Genomic DNA, 22091 nt, shown 5'->3' on the forward strand with positions numbered 1-22091 from the left:
AGAGCCAAATAATGTTGAATGACGAATTTTAAGGAATTACCGTTGCTTATTTTTGCATGGTTATTATATTTGAAAGAAATTTGTGGAAAATGTGCATTTTGCTGCTGTGGAACTGGACGTACCTACTATTTCGGTACGTTTTAGTCGTCTACAGTATTCCTACAGTAAAACAGTAGCGGTAACCAGCACCCTTGAAAAATGCATTAGGCGGTTACGGTAGTGCGTCGATGTGTGGTAGCGGTATTCAAAAGGATATGAGCTAATTACAATAATTAAAGGGTGATCACTCTTGAGTGACAAAAGCAATATGGCTGGTAATCGAGCTGGTCAGAGATAATTATCAATCGAGCTGGTCAGAGATATTATGCCCATACACAATCTGACCAAATTTGGTGTTAATCACTGGACAAAGGATTCTATAGTTATTGGTCGGACAAGATAAATTTTAGGTAATTAAAGGGCGATTACTCTATAGAGTGACCACAGCGATATTGCTGGTTATGGAACTTGTCTGAGATGTTATGCCAATACAAATTCTGACCAAATTTGGTAATATTTGGACAAAGTAATTGATGGGACAACATACTGGATGCCGCCTGCTAATGTCGCAGGTGTAACTATAATACATAAAGTTCTATGAACTGGCTTATAAAAATCCTACGCACCTTTATACTACATATGTATCTACAAATCTGACCTCAAGCCACTGTGGGTACTTAATCTCAATGTTGAATCCCGTGTGTAAGTCCACAGCTTGAAGACAGCGTGCTACAGTTGGAAATGGCTGAAGATCCTCAGGATCAGTGTCTTCATCATGTAGCTCCTCTGAAACCATAATGATATAGATATTATAGATATTCTCCATTGTCTTATTTTGATGTTCAATTGAAGACAGCATGCAAAAGTCAAGAATGGCTAAAGATCCTCCGTTCTGAAAGTAGCCTTATGGCAGGATCTTGTGTAACAAGGGCTGTTCTGAATGTAGCATAATGGCAGGTTCATATGTAGGAGGGCTGTTCTAAAAGTAGCCTTATGGTAGGTTCAGGTTCAAGAGGGCTGTTCTGGTAGTACCCTAACGGTAGGTTCATGTGTAAAAGGGTTGTGCTAAAGGTATCCTAGAGAGAGGTTCAAGGGTTATTCTGAAAGTTAATGAGTGGCCTTTGTTTAGGTGGGTTGTTCTGAAAGTAACCTAATGACAGGTTCATGTGTAGAAGTCTGTTCTGAAAGTCGCCTGATGACAGGCCCTTGTGTTTGAGGATTGTTCTGAAAGTAGTATATGGCAGGTCCATGTGTACAAGATTTGTTCTGAAAGTTTGACAAATTTGAAAAGAAAAAATGTTGAAAATGTTTGTTAATTGATGCACATCAAGTTTGATTCAATTTCCAATGATGGTAAAAGATTGGTGTTTTCAAACACTACATATAGTTTTCAGATATACATGAAAACATACCTATGTGTAATTTAATCAGCCTCTTAACATTTGTAAAACTTAAAATGTCAAAGGGGCATTTTTTCTGTTAGGATACAGTAAAACTGCGATCGCTCGTGGATGCCGGGGACCGAGCCAAAACCTCGAGGGAACCGATGTTTCGAACGACCCGAATTTCAATTTTCCAGTCTGTTATAAAATATCTTTCAGTGTATTTTAAGTTTGAAGTCGTCAAAGCAACTGTTTACTAGGACACCGATTATGTGTTGCGTTGTGGAAATCGCTCATATGTTCAAAGGCTGTCGTATTCTAAATATACACTAAACATTAAATATAAAGAAATATTAATAAATGAATGAATAGAAATGTTTATTTTTTACAAAATTGCCATATTGCAAAGCAAAGTGACAAGAAGGACTTATTTTCAGAGATTCCGATGTTGGATCATATCGATATGGTAGTGTTTATTCATATTTTTATTACTCATTTACATTTCTCACAATTAACTTCTCATAATTATCTTCTCAAATGCCCTAATCAACTATCAGTCATGCGTAAACAGTGATAAACGGTTTTTCACACCTTATCAAATTCCTTTTCAACTGTCATTGCAATTTTTACAACTTGCGAAAATTTTAACACCTATCAATTTTTGTTTATTTTGGAACACACGTTTAGGAAAAAGTGTGAAATAATGATCTTGAGGGAGCCATAAGGTTTTGTGCATGATTTGTGTACTTGGGACCGACTATATTGCTCGACTCCTCAACATATAAAGGTTTCGATGCAGCATAGGTATATTTTATATAAAAATAGAAGAAAAAATGTTCGGGACCAAGCTCTGACCTTGAGGGACCGCCGGTTCTGGAATGACCGCTTGTTCGAACAACAGTAATTTTACTGTAATTTCAATCACTTACCCTCTCTATGGACAAACTGAAAGCAAAGAAAAATGCTCATGAAATAAAACAAAACACAAGTTTAAGTATTTTACATCTAGAAACAAAACTAAGGTCTTTACATAAGTAACATAAGTTAACATGAGCATCATGTACTCTATGGTATGCTGAAATTTTAGAAAACACAGTTGAACAACAGAGCAGATGATTATATAACATGAATATAACAAATAAATCTGGGGAGCTTTGGCATGGCATCTAAATATAGATGTTACTATTGGTTTCTACCCAGGACATGGACTATTCTGTATTTTTAAAAGCTTTCAGCTTTTGTAACAATAAAGCCATACTTTTTAAGTATAAGCTACATTCTTTGTTTATCTTCTACTAACTTTCATGTGCTGAAGCTCTGAAAGTTTTAGGTCCTTGACAGGAACCTGCAGTATCTCCAACTCACCCTGACGCTTCTACAAAATAGGAAAAACAAGGGCTTGAACAAGACCACTGCAGAGCCAATGCCAACGCTTTTCCATTGTTTTTCAGCAGAAAAAGGGGCATAACTCATCAATTATTAAAGGCTTGTTGTGTATTGGCCATTTGAACATCAGCATAGTCTAACATTTTTTTTTCTCTCACCTCAGATAAGAACATCCAAACAAGAGGGCCAAGATGGCCCTATATCGCTCACCTGAGTAAAACTTGTTGATAATTAAAGGACAATAACAGGGATTTGGCTTCTCTGATGTATTATGCCCATTGACATTCTCACAAAATTTTGTGATGATTGGACGAATGCTTAAAAAGTTATTGATAGAACAAGAGCAATTTTAGGTAATTTCTATAATTAAAGCGCAATAACTCTCGGTTAACTACAGCAATTTTGCTAATTATCAAACACATTCATACACATTCTGACCAAATTTGGTCATGATTGGCAAAGGGTTCAAAAGTAATTGATCGGACTACATACTGGATGGTACCTGTCTGCCCTTCCATACACCATAGGTGGAACTATTATATGTCCAGTTTTTTTAAACAGGTGTGTAAAAACATGACAAATAATAATTTGTTTAAAAAGATATGAAGGGCAATAACTCTTACAATATAATATTTAGGTTCAATTTATATAACTAGTCACAAAAAAACTGTTTGAAGTTGGTACCTTCAATGATTTTAAAACAATAAAATAACAATAAAAACCCCCAGATGACCCATATTCGAACTTTACTTAAAATTATCAAAACAACCTTTCTGACAAATTTCCAGGATATTTGGGCTGAAAATGTTACCTCTAGAATGTTAAGAAGGTTTTTTTTTAATTCACCCCAGATGACCCATTTTCGAACATGAGTTAGAAATCATCGAAACAACCTTTCTGACAAATTTCTACGCTATTTGGGCTGAAAATGTTACCCTTAGAGTGTTAACAAGGTTTTCCATATTTGGGCTCTGTGACCTAGTTTTTGACCCCAGATGACCTATATTCAAACTTGAGCTAGAAATTGTTGAAACAGCCTTTCTGATCAATTTCCAGGATATTAGGGATGAAAACGTTACCTCTAAAGTGTTCACAAGGTTTTTCAATTTTTGGGCTCTTTGACCTAGTTTTTGAGTCTAGATGACCCATATTGGAACTTGAGCTAGAGATCATCGAAAAAAAAACATTCTGACAAATTTCCAGGATATTTGGACTAAAAAAGTAGCCTCTAGAGTGTTTACAAAATTTTTCTATTTTGGGGTCATGTGACCTAGTTTTTCGTGACAATTGAGGCAAAATTGTGACAAGAGCTGTGGTAGGAGAGTGTGGTCAACTACATGCCGCTTTGTCTCAGAAATAATTACAATAATGATGTAATACATGCCTGTCATAAGCAATTAAAAATAGTGAAATTAAAAAGTAAACAAGAAACACTGCACTGTGATGAAACCAGGTTTTCAATGATTGACAGAAAAACTTCAGCGTTCATTGTGAGATTCAGTTTCATGTGTTTTTTTCTTTGTTTTAGCTACAGTGACCTCAACCTTGACTCTAAGGGCCCCAAATGCACTCCCATGGAAGTCTTCTATAAACTCTTTCTTCATATGTCAATTTGACACTTAAGTTATTCAGTACCAAACGGTTACCTTTTTTTAGTAACAGTGACCTTCACCATAGGGGCCCCAAATGCAATCCCTTGAAATGTCTCTTTAAACTCTTCCTTTATACTAAGTTTGATCACAATATGTCAACCTTAACTGAAGTCAGAACCAATCGTTTTTATATTTTTAGAAACAGTGACCTTGACCCTAGGGACCCAAACAAAATCCGATGAAAGGTCTCCATAAACTCTTCCCATATACCAAGTTTGGTCACAATATGTCAAGTTCTTAAGTCATTCAGTACTTACCGTTTTTCTATTTTAAGTAACAGTGACCTTGACCATGACTCTTGGGCCCCCAAATTGAATCCCATGAAAGGTCTCCATAAAACTCTTGCTATATGCCAAGTTTGGTCGCTGTATGTCAAACTTTACCAAAAATTGTTAATACCACAGGTGAGTTTGACCCCCCCCCCCCATCTCTGACCTTCCCAAAGAATTGAACAAATCATAGTTGACTATGGTCAAAATTTGTATTTAGGATAATTTGGAGGTTATGTAACCTAATTGTGTGATTGTCGTAAACAACTGTGTGAATTAATTTTACACTTTACGTATTATTTCAATTGAATGAAGAGTGTAGAAGTAATAAGTAGTGCAAATCCCAAATTGAAACATTAACCTGACACAATATGCCCTAAAACCTAAGTTCCTAAGTCAATCAGGGCCCATAATTTGTATTTAGGATCAAATGGTATTATGTTACCTAATTGTAAGATGGACGTCAATATATGTGTGAACTATTAAGTCAATTGAATGAAGGGTATAAAAAGTAATTAGTAATAAGCCCAACTTGCCCTAAAACCGTACTTAATGTGCCCTTAAACTTTAACCTTAGTTCCTATGTCAATCAATGGGCATAATTTGTATTTAGGATAAAACAGTGTTATGTTACCTCATTGTGTAATGGTTTTGAAGAACTGTGTGGATGCCGACCCAGATGCCAATGCCAGGGGAGGAGTAATATAGCCTCCTTTATACTTTGAATAGTCAAGCTAAAAAGCATGTAGAGTTATTTGTTGTAAAACAATGCCCCTCCAATAACTTTCTGTAAGCTATTTGAGCCCTGAAGTTGTGGTAGTCCAGCTCCAAATTATTCACACCCGACCAAACAATAACTTCAGTGTAACAACAGGCCCAATTGCCCATAACATACCTTTCTGTGAGCTATTGAACCGTAAAGACATGGTAGAGGATGGCCTGCTTGTCCTTCGTTCAGATGGACATCCAGCTCCACAAAGTCTGCGACACAACATATAATAATCTACAGTGTAACAACATTCACCATTCCCCAAATGACACATACCTTTCTGTAAGCTATTTGAACCTTGAAGTCGTGGTAGACGATGGCCTGTTTGTCCTTGGTCAAGTGGACATCCAGCTCCACAAAGTCTGCACCCTAATAATGCATTTAACACACATTAACATTTTATTGTCACAGTAACATTTGTTTCAACAGCTGAACAACATTATAGGCAATTTCTCAATTTACATGGCAAAAGTATATTACAAGGCAATTATGGTAAAGAAAAGTTATGTAATATTACATGATCAGCAATACATACATGTATATGCATGATGTAATTACAAAATGCAAATAAGTGACAAAGATGTTGCTACAGTAAAATAAGTAATAAACACATACACACACATCAAGCATAAGTGGATTTATCAGTCACAGATGTTTTTTTTTATCAGAATACTATTTATAAAGGAAGAAAACAAACTCACATGGTTTGCTGCATCTTGCAAGGATTTAATTGTATTCTCCCTGGTCGCTGCTAACCTACAGTAAATGATTGCAAAACACTTAATTGCACATACAGCCTATGTATTCAGTTCAAACATTTTCATTTGTAATAGCTGGATTTTTATTGAAAACATTCATCTGGTCATCTGATTAATTATTTAAGACAACAATTATGATTTTCAGTTTTTCATTGCAAGCATTATATATGGTAACAAGACAAATATGCAGAATCACTGCTCTGCACTTCAAGTGACATTATATTCTAGTAATGTAATCGTATATTTTTTTAATATATATCCAAAAGACTCCTCTTAATCTATTTGATATTTTTTAATCACCAGAATGATATTTTTTTTTGCATTTATCACAGTTACAAAATGCAACAAAACCAAAAGTATTATCTTAATTTAGCGCCCACAACCCTATATGAAATTTGCATATAACATGACTTTCCTGATACCTAAAATTCTTGCTTTATATAATAATAATTTGTATTTTTTAACTAAAAAGTATTTGGTTAAAATAATTTTTTAAACAAAATAATCATACTTAGACTGTTTTTTTTCATAAAATATTTAACTTAAAAGCTAAATTATTTTTCAACTGATGGATGTCACAAAACAATTAGTATTGACACAATACTCGCTCATGTTTTTGGACCAAAAAGTAGTTTCCTGGTAATGCATCTAAAAACAGTTATTTTATCATTATTTTACTCTATGTTAACAAAATTGCAGAAAAAAACACAGTTATAGAAATGTTGTTTTAGTGGGGAGTGAACACACGCCGGTAAAGTGCAGAAGAGAATCAAAATCAAAGCCTAAACCGCTAGGCCACCAGGACATTTATTAAAATTTTGAAGATTTAACAATACATTGATAACATCACGTGATAATGTCAATCAACCAATCACGCAACAAACTAAGCTGTAATAAAGTGTTTATTAGCGTTGTTAACGCTATTATAAAACTTGTTGTCTTCAACATTTGCTAAAGGGTTCCAGCTTTTGGTATCTTAGTTTTAACCCACCTAATGATTTGACACACACCAAAAAAGTGCATTTTACAAAATCTTGAGCGAGATCCTATCTGCGATATTTCACTAAACAACATTGATGATTTTTCATTAGAAAAGTCTTCCATCACATTTATTTTAGAAAAAGAAGCTTACCGTACTTTCCCAATGTGAAATTTCATTTGAAAAGGTTCAGTATTTCTCTACTTATTTCTCCAGTCTAATCCGGCAACTGCTCAGGTACTGTTTGCAAAACGCTACGCTCTGCCCACTTATCTACTTCATTATACGAGACTCTATCAGTGTTATATATTCACTTATATTTTATCTCTAATTGTTTAATCCAAAGTGGCACTGGGACGTTAAAAGAAACTTGAATTTGACAAATACGATATGTAACCTGTCCAGACAACCCATAATTTTCCTAGTATAGGTCACCATGACCCTGACCTTTGACATGACCAGCTAGCAATCCCAAACCAGATAGATATCGGACTGATATATTTCATATATATGTGAACGATATCTATCCGATAACAATATGCCCTTCGGACACAAATCTGACCAATATCTTGGGCCAATATCAGACCTATATAATTTTAGTCAATCTGTCTGTCATCTGTTCAATATTCTTTCAGGTATCTTGTGGCTTCACATAAATGATATATTTAGATATACATTTTCTCTATTTAGCAACATAAAATACTTTTACACATTTCTCCCAAGTGTTATCACAATAGACTTTACGCGCTATGCCAGACGCACAGATGCAGGCACATATCTCAAGCTCAAAATTATTATAATTACAAACATTTACATGAAAGTATTTATAAAAGCAGTTTATGTACATTTTAAAAAATGTTAAAACTGTATGTATGTTGCTTTCATAAATGTTTTCATTACTTAATTTATTTGATCATATACAAGATAACTAAAATGGAAGGTTCAAACAAATGAACATAAAGTCAAAATAATTAAATTAAGAGAGGTAAAAAATATGTTCAAGAAGGAAGATTTTCACCAACTGTAGGGATATCAGTCCTATATCATTTTTGATATCTATTTGGTATTCAACAAGAGGGCCAAGATGGCCCTTTATCGCTCACCTGATTGGGCAAAGGATTCTTAAGATATTGATAGGACAATTGATTGGACGATGCAACCTCAAATGCCTGCCCACCTGTACATCCAAGGTGAAACTAAAATACTCCCATTCTTTAAGCGGGCGTATAAAAACATAGAAATATGTATTTGTTAAATATGTACAAACTCTTACAATATTTAAGATACAGTTATAGATCTTGTCACAAAAAAGTTCATTTTTACTGAAATAAACAAATTATGGACCAACAGACATGTGAACCTTTGGCAATGACAGAGAGGTAGATTTAGGTCTCAAAAGCGGTAGATTGGGTTCAAAAGTGGTAGAATTTCTAATTCCTTTAATTTGCAGTCAAAAACAATGATGGAAACAATGTAAACAAGCAAATTCGTTGAATTGATATCCCCCGCCTGATTAGGCAAAGTTCACTGATTGGAAATGAAAAGTAGGTGGAATTCCTATATAAACATGTTATATGGCTGCAGAGAAATGGACCGTTATAAACGTTGGATATAAGTTTGAGTTTGTTTGGAATTATTTGAAATAAGTTTCGTTTATAGAGTAAAATTTGTTATAGTTTCTATGAGTTTGAATGATTTCAAAGGGAAAGTTCAGATATGTCTGAAGTGATAACAGTAAATAGTGGAAAATGACATTTCAAGGTACCTGTTGATCATGTTCACTGTGTGTTATTTTCAAGCTCATAGGAGCTTCATATTGGTGATTATTGATTAAAACCTATCATAATCGATTATAATGGAAGTTAATGGAAGTAAATCATCATAAAATACATATATCTATAATCATGTGTTCAGTCATACATGTACGAACATAATCTGATCAATCACTACCATGAAACGGTTTCGGAAAAGATTTTTGTAAGATTTGACCTGCAGTGACCTAATTTTTTATCACATGTGACCCAGTTTTCTAATTTTTTATCACATGTGAGACAGTTTTAAACATGTCAAAGAGTTCATCAAGGAAAACACTCTGATCACGTTTCATGAATATTAGACCATACATAATGTCTCTAATGTGTTCCAAAGAATTTTGCAAGATTTGACCTAGTGACCTAGTTTTTGACCCCATGTGACCTACTTTTACAAGCTGTCCATATTTTATCAAGGGGTACATCCTGACCAACATAATTTGACCAATCATTACCATGATATGGTTCCTGACAAGATTTTTCTAAGATTTGACCTAGTGACCTAATTTTCTACCATATGTGACCCAATTTTAAATATGTCCAAGAGTTCATCAAGGAAAACATTTTGAATAAGTTTCATTAATATTTGACCATGTATAATGCCTCTAGTTTGTTCCAAACATTTTACCTAGTAGTGACCTAGTTTTTGACCCTATGTGACCCACTTTTACAAGTGGTCAAGATTTGATCAATGGGAACATTATGACCAAGTTTGAACATTTTCTGATCAATGCCTACCAAGATATGGTTCAGACAAATGACAGACGGACGGACAACGCCAAAACAATATCACCCTCTCGAAAACTTTGCTTCGGCGGGGGATATCAAAAACTACATATTTGTTACTATTTTGAGATTTTCGGAAAATACGCATAAAATAGGTCACGAATGAGAGATTTGTCAAATGTCAGTGTTTTTTATTGAGAAACAGAAGGAATATTACCTCTGACTAGTAAAAACAAGTTTATATTCAGAAGAGCTGCTAATAAATCAAACCAGACTACTAAAACAGGTTGGAGTGTAAGTCCAGATGACTGCAAACTTGTGTATGTCAATTTTACCGCCAAAATGTCGTAAAATTTTATACACTGTAGATAATTAATAACACTTTGGAAATGTTGTTTTCTTTCATTTTTTAACAGTTTTATAATGTCTTTAATATTTACAAAAATGCTGATTTGTAGGATGCCAAATTAACAAAGAATGCTGATTAAAGGTCTTTTGTACCGGACTGGTAACTTAGCAACGATCTCGGCCGAGTGTTAAGTGATTTGACAAGTTGTTTATTGCACCATGTTCTTTAAAACAAGAGGGCCAAATGGCCCTGAATCGCTCACCTGTCATATATTGCACATTGGTTTGATAAGAAATCTGGATGGTTCAAAGTAGTTAAGGTTTTTTAGAAGTCTGGGTCATTTTTTACCCCAATGCCAAAGTTTGGACAATAAAGGTAGAGGTCCACTTAATGATGTATTATGCCAAATAGCTCTAGTCCTTGTGAATTCGGAGATAATTTTTTTTTTATGTTTCTATTATATACAAATATTGAAAACCTAAGCCTATGAACACGGGGCGTGGCCAATTTTGACCCCAGGGCTAAAGTTTGAACAATCTTAATAGTGGTCCAATAAACGATGCTTCATACCAAATATCTAAGGCCTTTGCCTTTTGGTTTCGGAGAAGAAGATTTTTTAAGTTTTCATCATATACATATATAAGGAAACCCATGACCGCCCGGGTGGGGCCATTTTTTGACCCCAGGGCCAAAGATTGAACAATATTGGCACAAGTCAACTAGATGATATATCATGCCAAATATCTAAGCTCTTGTCACTACTTGATTTTACGTGTGTATCTATATATGTTTATTTGTTATTAATTGTTGTATGTGGCCCATATTGAAAATTGGTATGTTTACTTAATATGTTATCCAGTTTAAATTAAGACGTTACTTGTCTTTTTGAGTTCGGAGAAGATTTTTTAAGTTTTCACTATAACACATATAGAGAAAACCCATCAGCCCCAGGGTGTGGCCAATTTTGACCCCAGGGCCATAATTTGAACAAATTTTGTAGAGGTCCACTAGACGATGAATCATGCCAAATATCTAAGCTCTAAGCCACGTAAGTTCAGAGGAGATGATTTTTGAAGTTTTCACTATAAACAATTAGAGAAAACCCATGACCCCCCAAGGGGGCGGGGCCAATTTTGACCCCAAGGCCATAATTTGAACAATCTTTGTAGAGGTCCACTAGACGATGAATCATGCCAAATATCTAAGCTCTAATCCAAGTAAGTTCAAAGAAGAGATTTTTTAAGTTTTCACTATAACACATATAGAGAAAACCCATCAGCCCCAGGGTGTGGCCAATTTTGACCCCAAGGCCATAATTTGAACAATCTTTGTAAAGGTCCACTAGACGATGAATCATGCCAAATATCTAAGCTCTAAGCAACGTAAGTTCAGAGGTGATTTTTGATTTTTTTTTACTATAAACATATAGAGAAAACCCATGACCCCCCAAGGGGGCGGGGCCAATTTTGACCCCAAGGCCATAATTTGAACAATCTTTGTAAAGGTCCACTAGACGATGAATCATGCCAAATATCTAAGCTCTAGTCCAAGTAAGTTAAGAGGAGAAGATTTTTGAAGTTTTAACTATAAACATATCAAGTATACCCATGACCGCCCGGGGCGGGGCCAATTTTGACCCCAAGGCCATAATTTGAACAATCTTTGTAGAAGTCCACTAGACGATGAATCATGCCAAATATCTAAGCTCTAGTCCAAGTAAGTTCAAAGGAGAAGATTTTTGAAGTTTTCACTATAAACATATAGAGAAAACCCATGACCCCCCGGGGCGGGGCCAATTTTGACCCCAAAGGCCATAATTTGAACAATCTTTGTAAAGGTCCACTAGACGATAAATCATGCCAAATATCTAAGCTCTAGTCCAAGTAAGTTCAGAGGAGAAGATTTTTTAAGGTTTTCACTATAAACATAAAAAGAAAACCCATGACCCCCCAGGGCGGGGCCAATTTGACCCCAGGGCCATAATTTGAACAAACTTTGTAGAGGTCCACTAGACGATGAATCATGCCAAATATCAAAGCTCTAGGCCAAGTAAGTTCAGAGGAGAAGACTTTTGAAGTTTTCACTATAAACATATAGAGAAAACCCATGACCCCCCGGGGCGGGGCCAATTTTGACCCCAAGGCCATAATTTGAACAATCTTCGTAAAGGTCCACTAGACGATGAATCATGCCAAATATCTAAGCTCTAGTCCAAGTAAGTTAAGAGGAGAAGATTTTTGAAGTTTTCACTATAAACATATCAAGTATACCCATGACCCCCCGGGGCGGGGCCAATTTAGACCCCAAGGCCATAATTTGAACAATCTTTATAGAGGTCCACTAGACGATGAATCATGCCAAATATCTAAGCTCTAGTCCAAGTAAGTTCAAAGGAGAAGATTTTTGATTTTTTTTTAATATAAACATATAGAGAAAACCCATGACCCCCCGGGGCGGGGCCAATTTTGACCCCAAGGCCATAATTTGAACAATCTTTGTAAAGGTCCACTAGACGATGAATCATGCCAAATATCTAAGCTCTAGGCCAAGTAAGTTCAGAGGAGAAGATTTTTTAAGTTTTCACTATAAACATATAGAGAAAACCCATGACCCCCAGGGGCGGGGCCAATTTTGACCCAAGGGCCATAATTTGAACAAACTTAGTAGAGGTCCACTAGACGATAAATCATGCCAAATCCCTAAGCTCTAGGCCAAGTAAGTTCAGAGGAGAAGATTTTTTAAGGTTTTCACTATAAACATAAAAAGAAAACCCATGACCCCCCGGGGCGGGGCCAATTTTGACCCCAGGGCCATAATTTGAACAAACTTTGTAGAGGTCCACTAGACGATGAATCATGCCAAATATCTAAGCTCTAGACCAAGTAAGTTCAGAGGAGAAGATTTTTTAAGTTTTCACTATAAACATATAGAGAATACCCATGACCCCCCGGGGCGGGGCAAATTTTGACCCCAGGGCCATAATTCGAACAATCTTTGTAGAGGTCCATTAGACGATGAATCATGCCAAATATCTAAGCTCTAGGCCAAGTATGTTCAGAGGAGAAGATTTTTTAAGTTTTCACTATAAACATATAGAGAAAACCCATGACCCCCCGGGGCGGGGCCAATTTTGACCCAAGGGCCATAATTTGAAAAATCTTGGTAGAGGACCATTTGGTGATCCTACCTACCATATATCAACGGCCTAAGCCTTGTGGTTTGGGAGAAGAAGATTTTTAAAGTTTTTCCTTTTGGTTGCCATGGCAACCAGAGTTCTGCATGGAATTGAATTCTTTGAACAACTTTGATAGAAGACCACCCAAGGAACAACCCTATGAAGTTTTATTAATATTGGCCCAGCGGTTAAGGAGGAGATGTCTTTTAAGTAAATTGTTGACGGACGACGCACGACGCACTACGCACGACGCCGGACAAAAGGCGATCACAAAAGCTCACCTTGTCACAAAGTGACAGGTGAGCTAAAAACAGATTAAAAGGGTATTTTAGTATGGTTGATAGAATTTTGAGGTTTTTAAAAGAAAATTTAAGGCCAATTTGATATAATTTTCGTTTTTTAAAAGAGCTTTCAATAGCGGTAGATTTCAAAGGGAAAGCGGTATGGCATTAGAGGGGTCTCAAAAGCGGTATATTTTATCTACAGCCGGTAGAGTTCACATGTATGTGGACCAACATGGGGTGAAGGAATTTGACAGAGGGTCACCTTAAGAAAAATTCTGTGAAAGGATTTTGAAATCAGGCCAATTATTATATCTATATATAAGTTTCTGTAGGGAAGATTTTCAAAGTTCTTTTTTAAAGACATAGAGTGAAAAGTAGCCCACCCTTAGCAGCCATGTTTTTATACGAATCCACATGGGGTGAAGGAATTTGATTGAGGGTCACCTAAGGAACTTTTCTGTAAAATTATTTTAAAACTTGGCCATTGAATTCTGAGAAGAAGATTTTCAAAGTTTTGTATTTAGACATATCATGAAAAGTAGCCCCGTCCTCCTGGCGGCCATGTCTTTTTTTATGAATCAAGATGGAGTGCAGGAATTTGATACTAGGTCACCTAAGGAACATAAAATTATTTTGAAATCGGGCAAGCAGATTCTGAGATGAAGATTTTCAAAGTTTTTCCTTTCAGTTGCCGTGGCAACCAGAATTATGCATGGAACAACTTTTTTTTAAAGGAATCAGGAAGGGGACCCATGACCCAAGGAACATTCCTGTAAAGTTTGGTTGAAATGTAAAAATGGTTAAAGAAAATAAGTTTTTAGAAGGAAGAAGGACAACAGAAGACGACCGATGACAGACAACACCATATCAAAATAGCTCCCACTGAGCATTTTGTAATTCGGTGAACTAAAAAAAATCCGCTGATATATTTTCTGATCGGCTTAAAAACAACTATTCAATATACATCAAGAGTATTCCAGTTATTCAATATATAATTTACAATTTAGCTACAGTGTACAAATATGCGTACGGGAATAATTACTTAAATATCGGGCCATCATTCAGACCAGATGCCGATATGCCCATTCTCAGGTATTTATCTACAGGGGACATCTTCTAACCATGGGCAGTGTGTACACCAAATCTACACCAAGTAATTCAAAGGTTATTGATTGAAAATCAAAATACTCAATAGTTTTTCAGGTTTAGGGAACAGGTATAGGGAACTATCATCTTCACCTCTGAACATTGACCAAATTATCAAAAGGGGTCATCTGCTGACCATGTTTAATGTGAATACCAAGTAAAAAGATTCTACACCAAGTTGTTTAAAAGTTTCAAAGGACACCATCGCCTTGCCTGTTGACTTATTGGCCCCCAAAGCAATAGGAGTTATCTTCTGACCTTCATCAATCTGCATGCAAAGTTTAAAGACTCTTCATCACTAGACTAAGCCTTTCAAAAGTGATCAGAAACACCCATATTTCTTCTAGAAAAGGTCAACATCCTTTGATCTATTAACCCCCAAAACATATGGGTCATTTACTGACCATGAATAATGAGCATACCAAGTTTGAAGACAAGTTTGAAAAGTCGTTTAAAAGAATTGATCAGAAATGAAAGTGGGATGCTGACACCAAACAAAGTAATGCTTCACTGGCGACACAAAAACAGTTTTGTCTCTCTAGCAAATAAAAGTTTAACTAAATGGTACACACATTTTACACTTGTTGCTATATGACATGCCCATCCCACGATGTCCAATATCCAGTGGTTCGCGGGCCTTCCAATAATTCTGGTAGGTCACTTCCAGTGAAAATTGCGCTCCTATCAATGGCTTGATCAGCAGGTAGTCAACTGAAATATAAGGAATAAAGAATATTTTAAAGGATTTCTCAATCAAATTCTTTGTTAGACAATGGCTTATCAATACACCTGTTACCACATAGCAATTATCTTTAATAGTTGGAGACCGTAAGTCTGAGGAAATCTACTAAAGTTCAAATTAGAAAAAGCATTTACATTTTGTGCACATATATGAACATCTTCACTGGACATAGCTCCATGACAAGTCACACCATAATAAGACATGTGTCGCCTGTCAGGAGCCAAACTATTTTTATTTTTTTAGATGTCACCATGAACTTGACCTTCGTCTTCTTGACCCTATAATCAATAGGGGTCATCTACTGACCATGACCAATGTACATACCAAGTTTGAAGAATCTACACCAAATAGTAAGTTATTGATTGAAAACAGAAGTGTGACAACAACTCCTTACAGAGCACTCCTATGTGTCCACAATGCTTTGCAAGAGACACAAAAATGGGATAGCATCCCTCCACACCATCACTTTTTAGTGATCCAGTTCAATTTTATGAATCTATCACATCAGCTCATAATAGAGAGAAAGTTAAACATTTAAGGCAAACAACAATGGCAACACAAGACACTCACAAATAGCACTGTCTAACTCACATGTTATCTGACCAAGTGGGTGGTGTTTGAGGCTCGTAATGGGCACCGTCCGTCTATCTGTGCTGCTGTGAACCTCCAATGGCAGGATAAAACTGTATCCAATATGCTTCACTGTGGGGATGGCACCCTCCTGGGTGAGGATGATGGAGCTAGGATCATTAGAGACGGGGCTTGTGCTTGCTGGGATGGGACTGGTGCCACGGTTTGATGGGCTGGGCTCTGTTTGGTGCATATAGAAGTCCAGCTGCAAGCCCTTTCGAAATATAAAATACAGTTGCAACTCTGTTTCCATAAGGGCATTGAAAACACCATTGTCCACAACCAGGTACCTTACTCCATTTACACTACATGAGTACTTTGCATAAATTGACTGACAAAATCTTGTTTGCATAATAGTTATGATGTAAGGAAAAACGCTTCTTCTGATGAAATCTCATGTTACAATTTAATACTCTTTAGCTAATAAGATTAACCATGATGTCATACAGGGGCTTTGCTATAATATAGGAAAACACATCGCAAAATGTCCACCACATTCAATGGAGTCAAGTGTAGAAATGCACAGGGGTATCCAAACATGTGAAAACACTTGATATTCATCATCAATATTCCAGAGCTATGATTAAGTCAATAAAAAGAATTTAATGGGCAATAAATTTGTGTCTCTGAATAAATTATTAACAGTTAGCATCTTATCACAAATGCACATCCAATAACAAGCAATCATAAAAGTGTTGCTAATATTAAAGAAACTCCACAGTTTACTCAAATGACAATAAAACCTGACAGCCGATTCATAACTGTTTTCTAGTTAAAAGTTTTAAAACACTTTTTGATATTAGTCATTGTGTGTAGAACACAATACATACTGTATTTTCTGGCTCAAGCGTCTGTATCTTGAAGCTGATATTACTACCTTGTGTGTACATGATACCATACTCTCCCTGACAACGTGCCTTCGACTGACCATGCTCTAGTTTCTGAAGAAAACAACAATATTTGAAAGTATTAAACTTACTTAGCATAAGAACATACATATAATGTTCATTTTCAGCCTTGTAACCATTTTAAAGCATACACTGAGAGTATAATTCTAACAATCAACATGTTACACCACATTTGAGTCAGATACAAAACATATAGAAAGAGCACAATCTTAAACAGATAAATAGGACACTCCACTTGTACAATATAGCTTTAGGAACCCACTCGATAAAATATATAGAGGATGTTTGTTGATTTTAGTGTAAAATCATATTTTATTTCAGGAGTGTCATAAAACAAGAGGGCCATGATGGCCCTAAATCACTCACCTGAGTAAAAGCGTTTAACCTTTTTAATCAATATAGCTTGATATTTGTTCTCAAAGAATATTGAAAAACATACTGGTCAAACATGTTGCCTGGATAATCACTGACAGGACTTGTCACAGTTGCCTGCACACTGACAGGACTTGTCATAGTTTCCTGCACACTGACAGGACTTGTCATAGTTTCCTGCACACTGACAGGACTTGGTGATTGACTGCACACTGACAGGATTTTGTTCAGTTGCCTGCACACTGACAGGACTTGATGATTGACTGCACACTGACAGAATTTGATTTTCATACCTGCACACTGACAGGACTTTGTTCAGTTGCCTGCACACTGACAGGACTTGATAATTGACTGCACACTGACAGAACTTGATACAGATACCTGCACACTGACAGGACTTTTTTCAGTTGCCTGCACACTGACAGGACTTCGTTCAATTGCCTGCACACTGACAATACTATGTTAAATTGCTTGCACACTGAAAGAACTTTTAGTATAGATACACGAACAACAAACAGTGCACCATCCAATAAAATCAATACACTGCCTTAAGGCCACTACTTTTATATAAATTGGTTTACAAAACCTGTGGGTCTAATTTTCCGAAAAGTACAATTTTTTTTTAAAAACATTCAAAAATATTTTCCCGACCGTATTGATTTTGGTGCGAAACGAAAGAAAAACGAACTGATAAGAGTACGAATGCAGTAGATCTCGACTGTTTTGTTGTTCTGTAGCCGTATTCGCCAATTTTTAGTGATAGCATGTGAGCCAGTCAACTGTTATGGCAGCTCCATTGGCAATGGTGGAATTGACGATAGCAGTCATTCTTTGTATGAATTAATTAATTAAAATATGCAGGAGTTGTTACAATAACAATAGCAATAAACATTGGCAAATTTAACAGACGACACAAACAATAACTGTCACGTGATTGTTGTTTTTCCCTGCCAATTCAGGTCATGAAAATATTGTTCTTTATAGATAAAAAATAAAAGTGTCAGCGGCTGCCATCGAATTAGTAAACACAAATATGTGTAAATTATGTGTGAGAAAAACATTTTATAACACCGGTCCTAGTTTCACAAGTTCAGTTGGTGGTGTTTGTGGATTTTAAATCACAGAATGGTTTTGAAATACTTGTCATTGAGTCAATGTAAGCTTGTGTTTATTCTAGATTACATGTTTATTATGTTTGGGTTAATAGTAGAGTAAAAACAATGAAAGAGTTGAACACTTGTGTCAATGACATTTACTAATGCCGGGAGTTGTGTGCAAAACATTTAGATAAAACAACACGGAAAACTGTTTTAAATAAGTCCATTTTGATTTTTAATGAACTTGATATTTCACTATAAATGAGATTTATTGTTGTAACCAAGGAATACTCTTTAAAATGAAAAATAAACAAGCATGAAGTATTGATGCCCTGTGAACACATGTATACACAAAATGGCGGAGTTGGGAGAAGATGAAAATATCCGATATATAATTATGGATTTCTCTGTCAGTTTACTATCATTGGTACAAAATGTTAAGTCACATGCTAGATTTATTATTTTGCTATGTGATTTTTATGAACTGATGTGGTAATTTGCTGCAAGATTTGAATTTGAAATGGAACATCTCATGGTAAATATCCCGGTCCGAAAATATCCGGACTTAGCATGGATCAGGTTACACACAACTAGGACCCCGCATGGTAAGGGTTATCAAAACTCAAATCTAGGTCTAGTTTGGTTTTTAGTTTTTCAGGAATTGTTTTCACAATATTAAAGCGCAAATGTCTTCATAAAATGTAACTTCCTTATTTACAAAAACAAAATTGGTAATTATTTCACTTTGACATTTTACAATATTGAAATAACTGAAACAATGCTTAGAAAATGTAATGTATTGTTTTAATACAGTGCAATTTTTGTGTATTTTAATGCGTAAAATTTGCCGTCTCTTTTTTTTAAATTTAATATTGGTCAGTTTTTAAGTGTTCTGCATTCACTTTTGCTTTAGAATACCCTTAAAGGTAAACAAATGTCTTGCTGAGCGATATTCAATGTATTTTTGATAACAAGAGCGGTCATAGACAGCCATATTCCCCGCCTCATGGGGGCATTTTTCATAACGAAAGCCAATCAATGGTAAGGGTAGTTTCTCAGGAACATAAGAAATGCGTAAAATTAAGAAAGGGCAATAACTCTTTCAAAAAATCAAATTGCAAAAGCCTGACAATATGCGCTGCGCCACTATATAGTCATAAACGTAAAAGGAGTTGTGAAGAAACCAATTTTAAATGTAAAATAAAGAAAGGGCAATAACTCTTTCAAAAATGGCTGAATCGCGAAAGACCGACAATATGCGCTGCGTGACTCTATAGTCATCAATCTGTGAAAGTTTGGTAGAAATTGCATGAAAAACGGAAGAAGAGTAACGAGAAACCAATCTTAAATGTAAAAAAAGGGCAATAACTCTTTCAAAAATGGTCATATCGTGAAAGCCAGACAATATGCGCTGCGTCACTATATAGTCATCAATCTGTCAAAGTTTGGTAGAAATCGCATGAAAACATAAGAGGAGTTGCAAAGAAACCAATTTTAAATGTAAAATAAACAAAGGGCTATTACTCTTTTAAAAATGGTCGAATCGCAAAATCCCGACAATATGCGCTGCGTCACTATATAGTCATCAATCTGTGAAAGTTTGGTAGAAATAGCATGAAAAACGTAAGAGGATTTGCGAAGAAACCAATTTTAAATGTAAAATAAGCAAAGGGCAATAACTCTTTCAAAAATGGTCAAATCGCATAAGCCCGACAATATGCGCTGCTTCACTTTATGATCATCAATCTGTAAAAGTTTGGTAGAAATCGCATGAAAAACGTAAGAGGAGTTGCGAAGAAACCAATTTTAAATGTAAAATAAGCAAAGGGCAATAACTCTTTCAAAAATGGTCGATTTGGAAAAGCCCGACAATATGCGCTGCTTCACTTTATGATCATCAATCTGTGAAAGTTTGGTAGATATCGCATGAATAACGTAAGAGGATTTGCGAAGAAACCAATTTTAAATGTAAAATAAGCAAAGGGCTATAACTCTTTTAAAAATGGTCGAATCGGGAAAGCCCAACAATATGCGCTGCTTCACTTTATGATCATCAATCTGTGAAAGTTTGGTAGAAATCGCATGAGAAATGTAAGAGGAAATGCAAAGAAATAAATGTGGGACGGACGGACGCAGGCACGCTCGCATGCACGCACAGAAGCGTGCCTACCATTACTATATCCCCTCGCCTTTTCAAGGCGGGGGATAAAAAGTGTAGTATATACATGTAAACATGTTTTATAGTCAATTTCATTGATGTTTTATATGCATAGTATGTAAGATTTAAATTGTGTGTTTAATTAGAACTTTAGAAACTTTGAGTGTATTAAAACATGCATTCATAGCAGTTTAAAAACTTAAAATGTCAAGTAAATGATATAAATTTTCAATGTTTATATGTAGTTCTCTGATTTTCACCCTTTAAGAGTATGTTTTGTGACTTTTTTCTTTTTTTTTTTCTTTTTTTTTGACCACCCGGTGGACATTTTTTCCAAAAAAATTTGTGAACCAAAAAATAAACAAGAGGCACATCAGTGCCTGTGCTCCACTGGCCAAAAGGTTCAAGCAAAGACCACCTAACGAACATTTTCGTCAAGTTTCATAGAAATACAATCATCAATTTTTGAGGAGAAGTTATATAAAAAATTTTTTTACTTTAATAGCTCTGGCTGCCATTTTGTGCAGTGGACCGAAATGATTTGGGCAATTTGAGTAAAGGAGCACCAAACAAACATTTCTGTCAAGTTTTATCGAAAAAAGGTCATCGGTTTCGACGACAAGTCGTATAAAGTTTTTTTTATTTTTTAGCTCTGGCAGCCATGGTGTGCAGTGGACTGGAACCATTTAACAAATTTTGGTTAATGACCACCCAAGGAACATTTCTGTCAAGTTTCATCAAAATCTGATCATCGGTTTCTGAGGAGAAGTGGTGTAAAGGTTTTTCCTGTTTTTAGCTCTGGCTGCCATGTTGTGCAGCAGACCAGAACTGTTTGGGCTATTTTGGTTAAGGACTACCCAAGTAACATTTCTGTCAAGTTTCATTGCAATACGATCATCGGTTTCTGAGGAGAAGTCGTTTAAAGGTTTTTCTATTTTTACCTCTGGGGGCCATCTTGTGCAGTGGACCGAAACCATTGAAGCAAATTTGATAAAGGACCATCCAAGGAACATTTCTGTTAAGTTTCATCAAAATCTGATCATCGGTTTCTGAGAAGATGTTCTTTAAAGGTTTTTCTATTTTTTTTGCCCTGGCAGCCATGTTGTGCAGCGGACCTGAACCATTTGAGCAATTTTGGTTAAGGACCACCCAAGGAACAATTCTGTCAAGTTTCATCAAAATCTGCCTATCCGTTTCAAAGGAGATGTCGTTTAAAGATTTTGCTATTTTTAGCCGTGGCGGCCATATTGTGCAATGGACCAGAACCATTTGAGCAATTTTAATAAAGGACCACCCAAGGAACATTACTGTCAAGTTTCATCAAAATCTGCCGAACCGTTTCAGAGGAGATGTCGTTTAAAGATTTTGCTATTTTTAGCTCTGGCGGCCATATTGTGCAATGGACCGGAACCATTTGAGCAATTTTGGTAAAGGACCACCAAAGGAACATTCCTGTGAA

General features: G+C 35.8%; 1 protein-coding gene across 9 annotated transcripts in view; it reads right to left on the reverse strand.

Annotated features, from left to right (window-relative positions):
- The window catches only part of LOC128229269 (glycerophosphocholine phosphodiesterase GPCPD1-like), a 66515-nt gene that overhangs the window by 27271 nt on the left and 17153 nt on the right, over positions 1-22091 (reverse strand). For all 9 annotated transcript variants that reach the window (XR_008260065.1, XM_052941094.1, XM_052941089.1 and 6 more), the window contains 8 exons: positions 16928-17038; positions 16059-16311; positions 15298-15436; positions 6199-6253; positions 5774-5866; positions 2722-2796; positions 2351-2366; positions 698-825 (listed from right to left, as the gene is read on the reverse strand). Coding sequence is in view for 8 of the 9 variants with exons in the window: in XM_052941094.1 (XP_052797054.1) it covers positions 698-825; positions 2351-2366; positions 2722-2796; positions 5774-5866; positions 6199-6253; positions 15298-15436; positions 16059-16311; positions 16928-17038 (870 nt within the window). In the remaining variant the exon portion in view is untranslated. The remainder of the gene's footprint in view (positions 1-697; positions 826-2350; positions 2367-2721; positions 2797-5773; positions 5867-6198; positions 6254-15297; positions 15437-16058; positions 16312-16927; positions 17039-22091) is intronic.

This window comes from Mya arenaria, chromosome 3 (assembly GCF_026914265.1).
Source record: "Mya arenaria isolate MELC-2E11 chromosome 3, ASM2691426v1".
NCBI classification, from domain to species: domain Eukaryota; kingdom Metazoa; phylum Mollusca; class Bivalvia; order Myida; family Myidae; genus Mya; species Mya arenaria.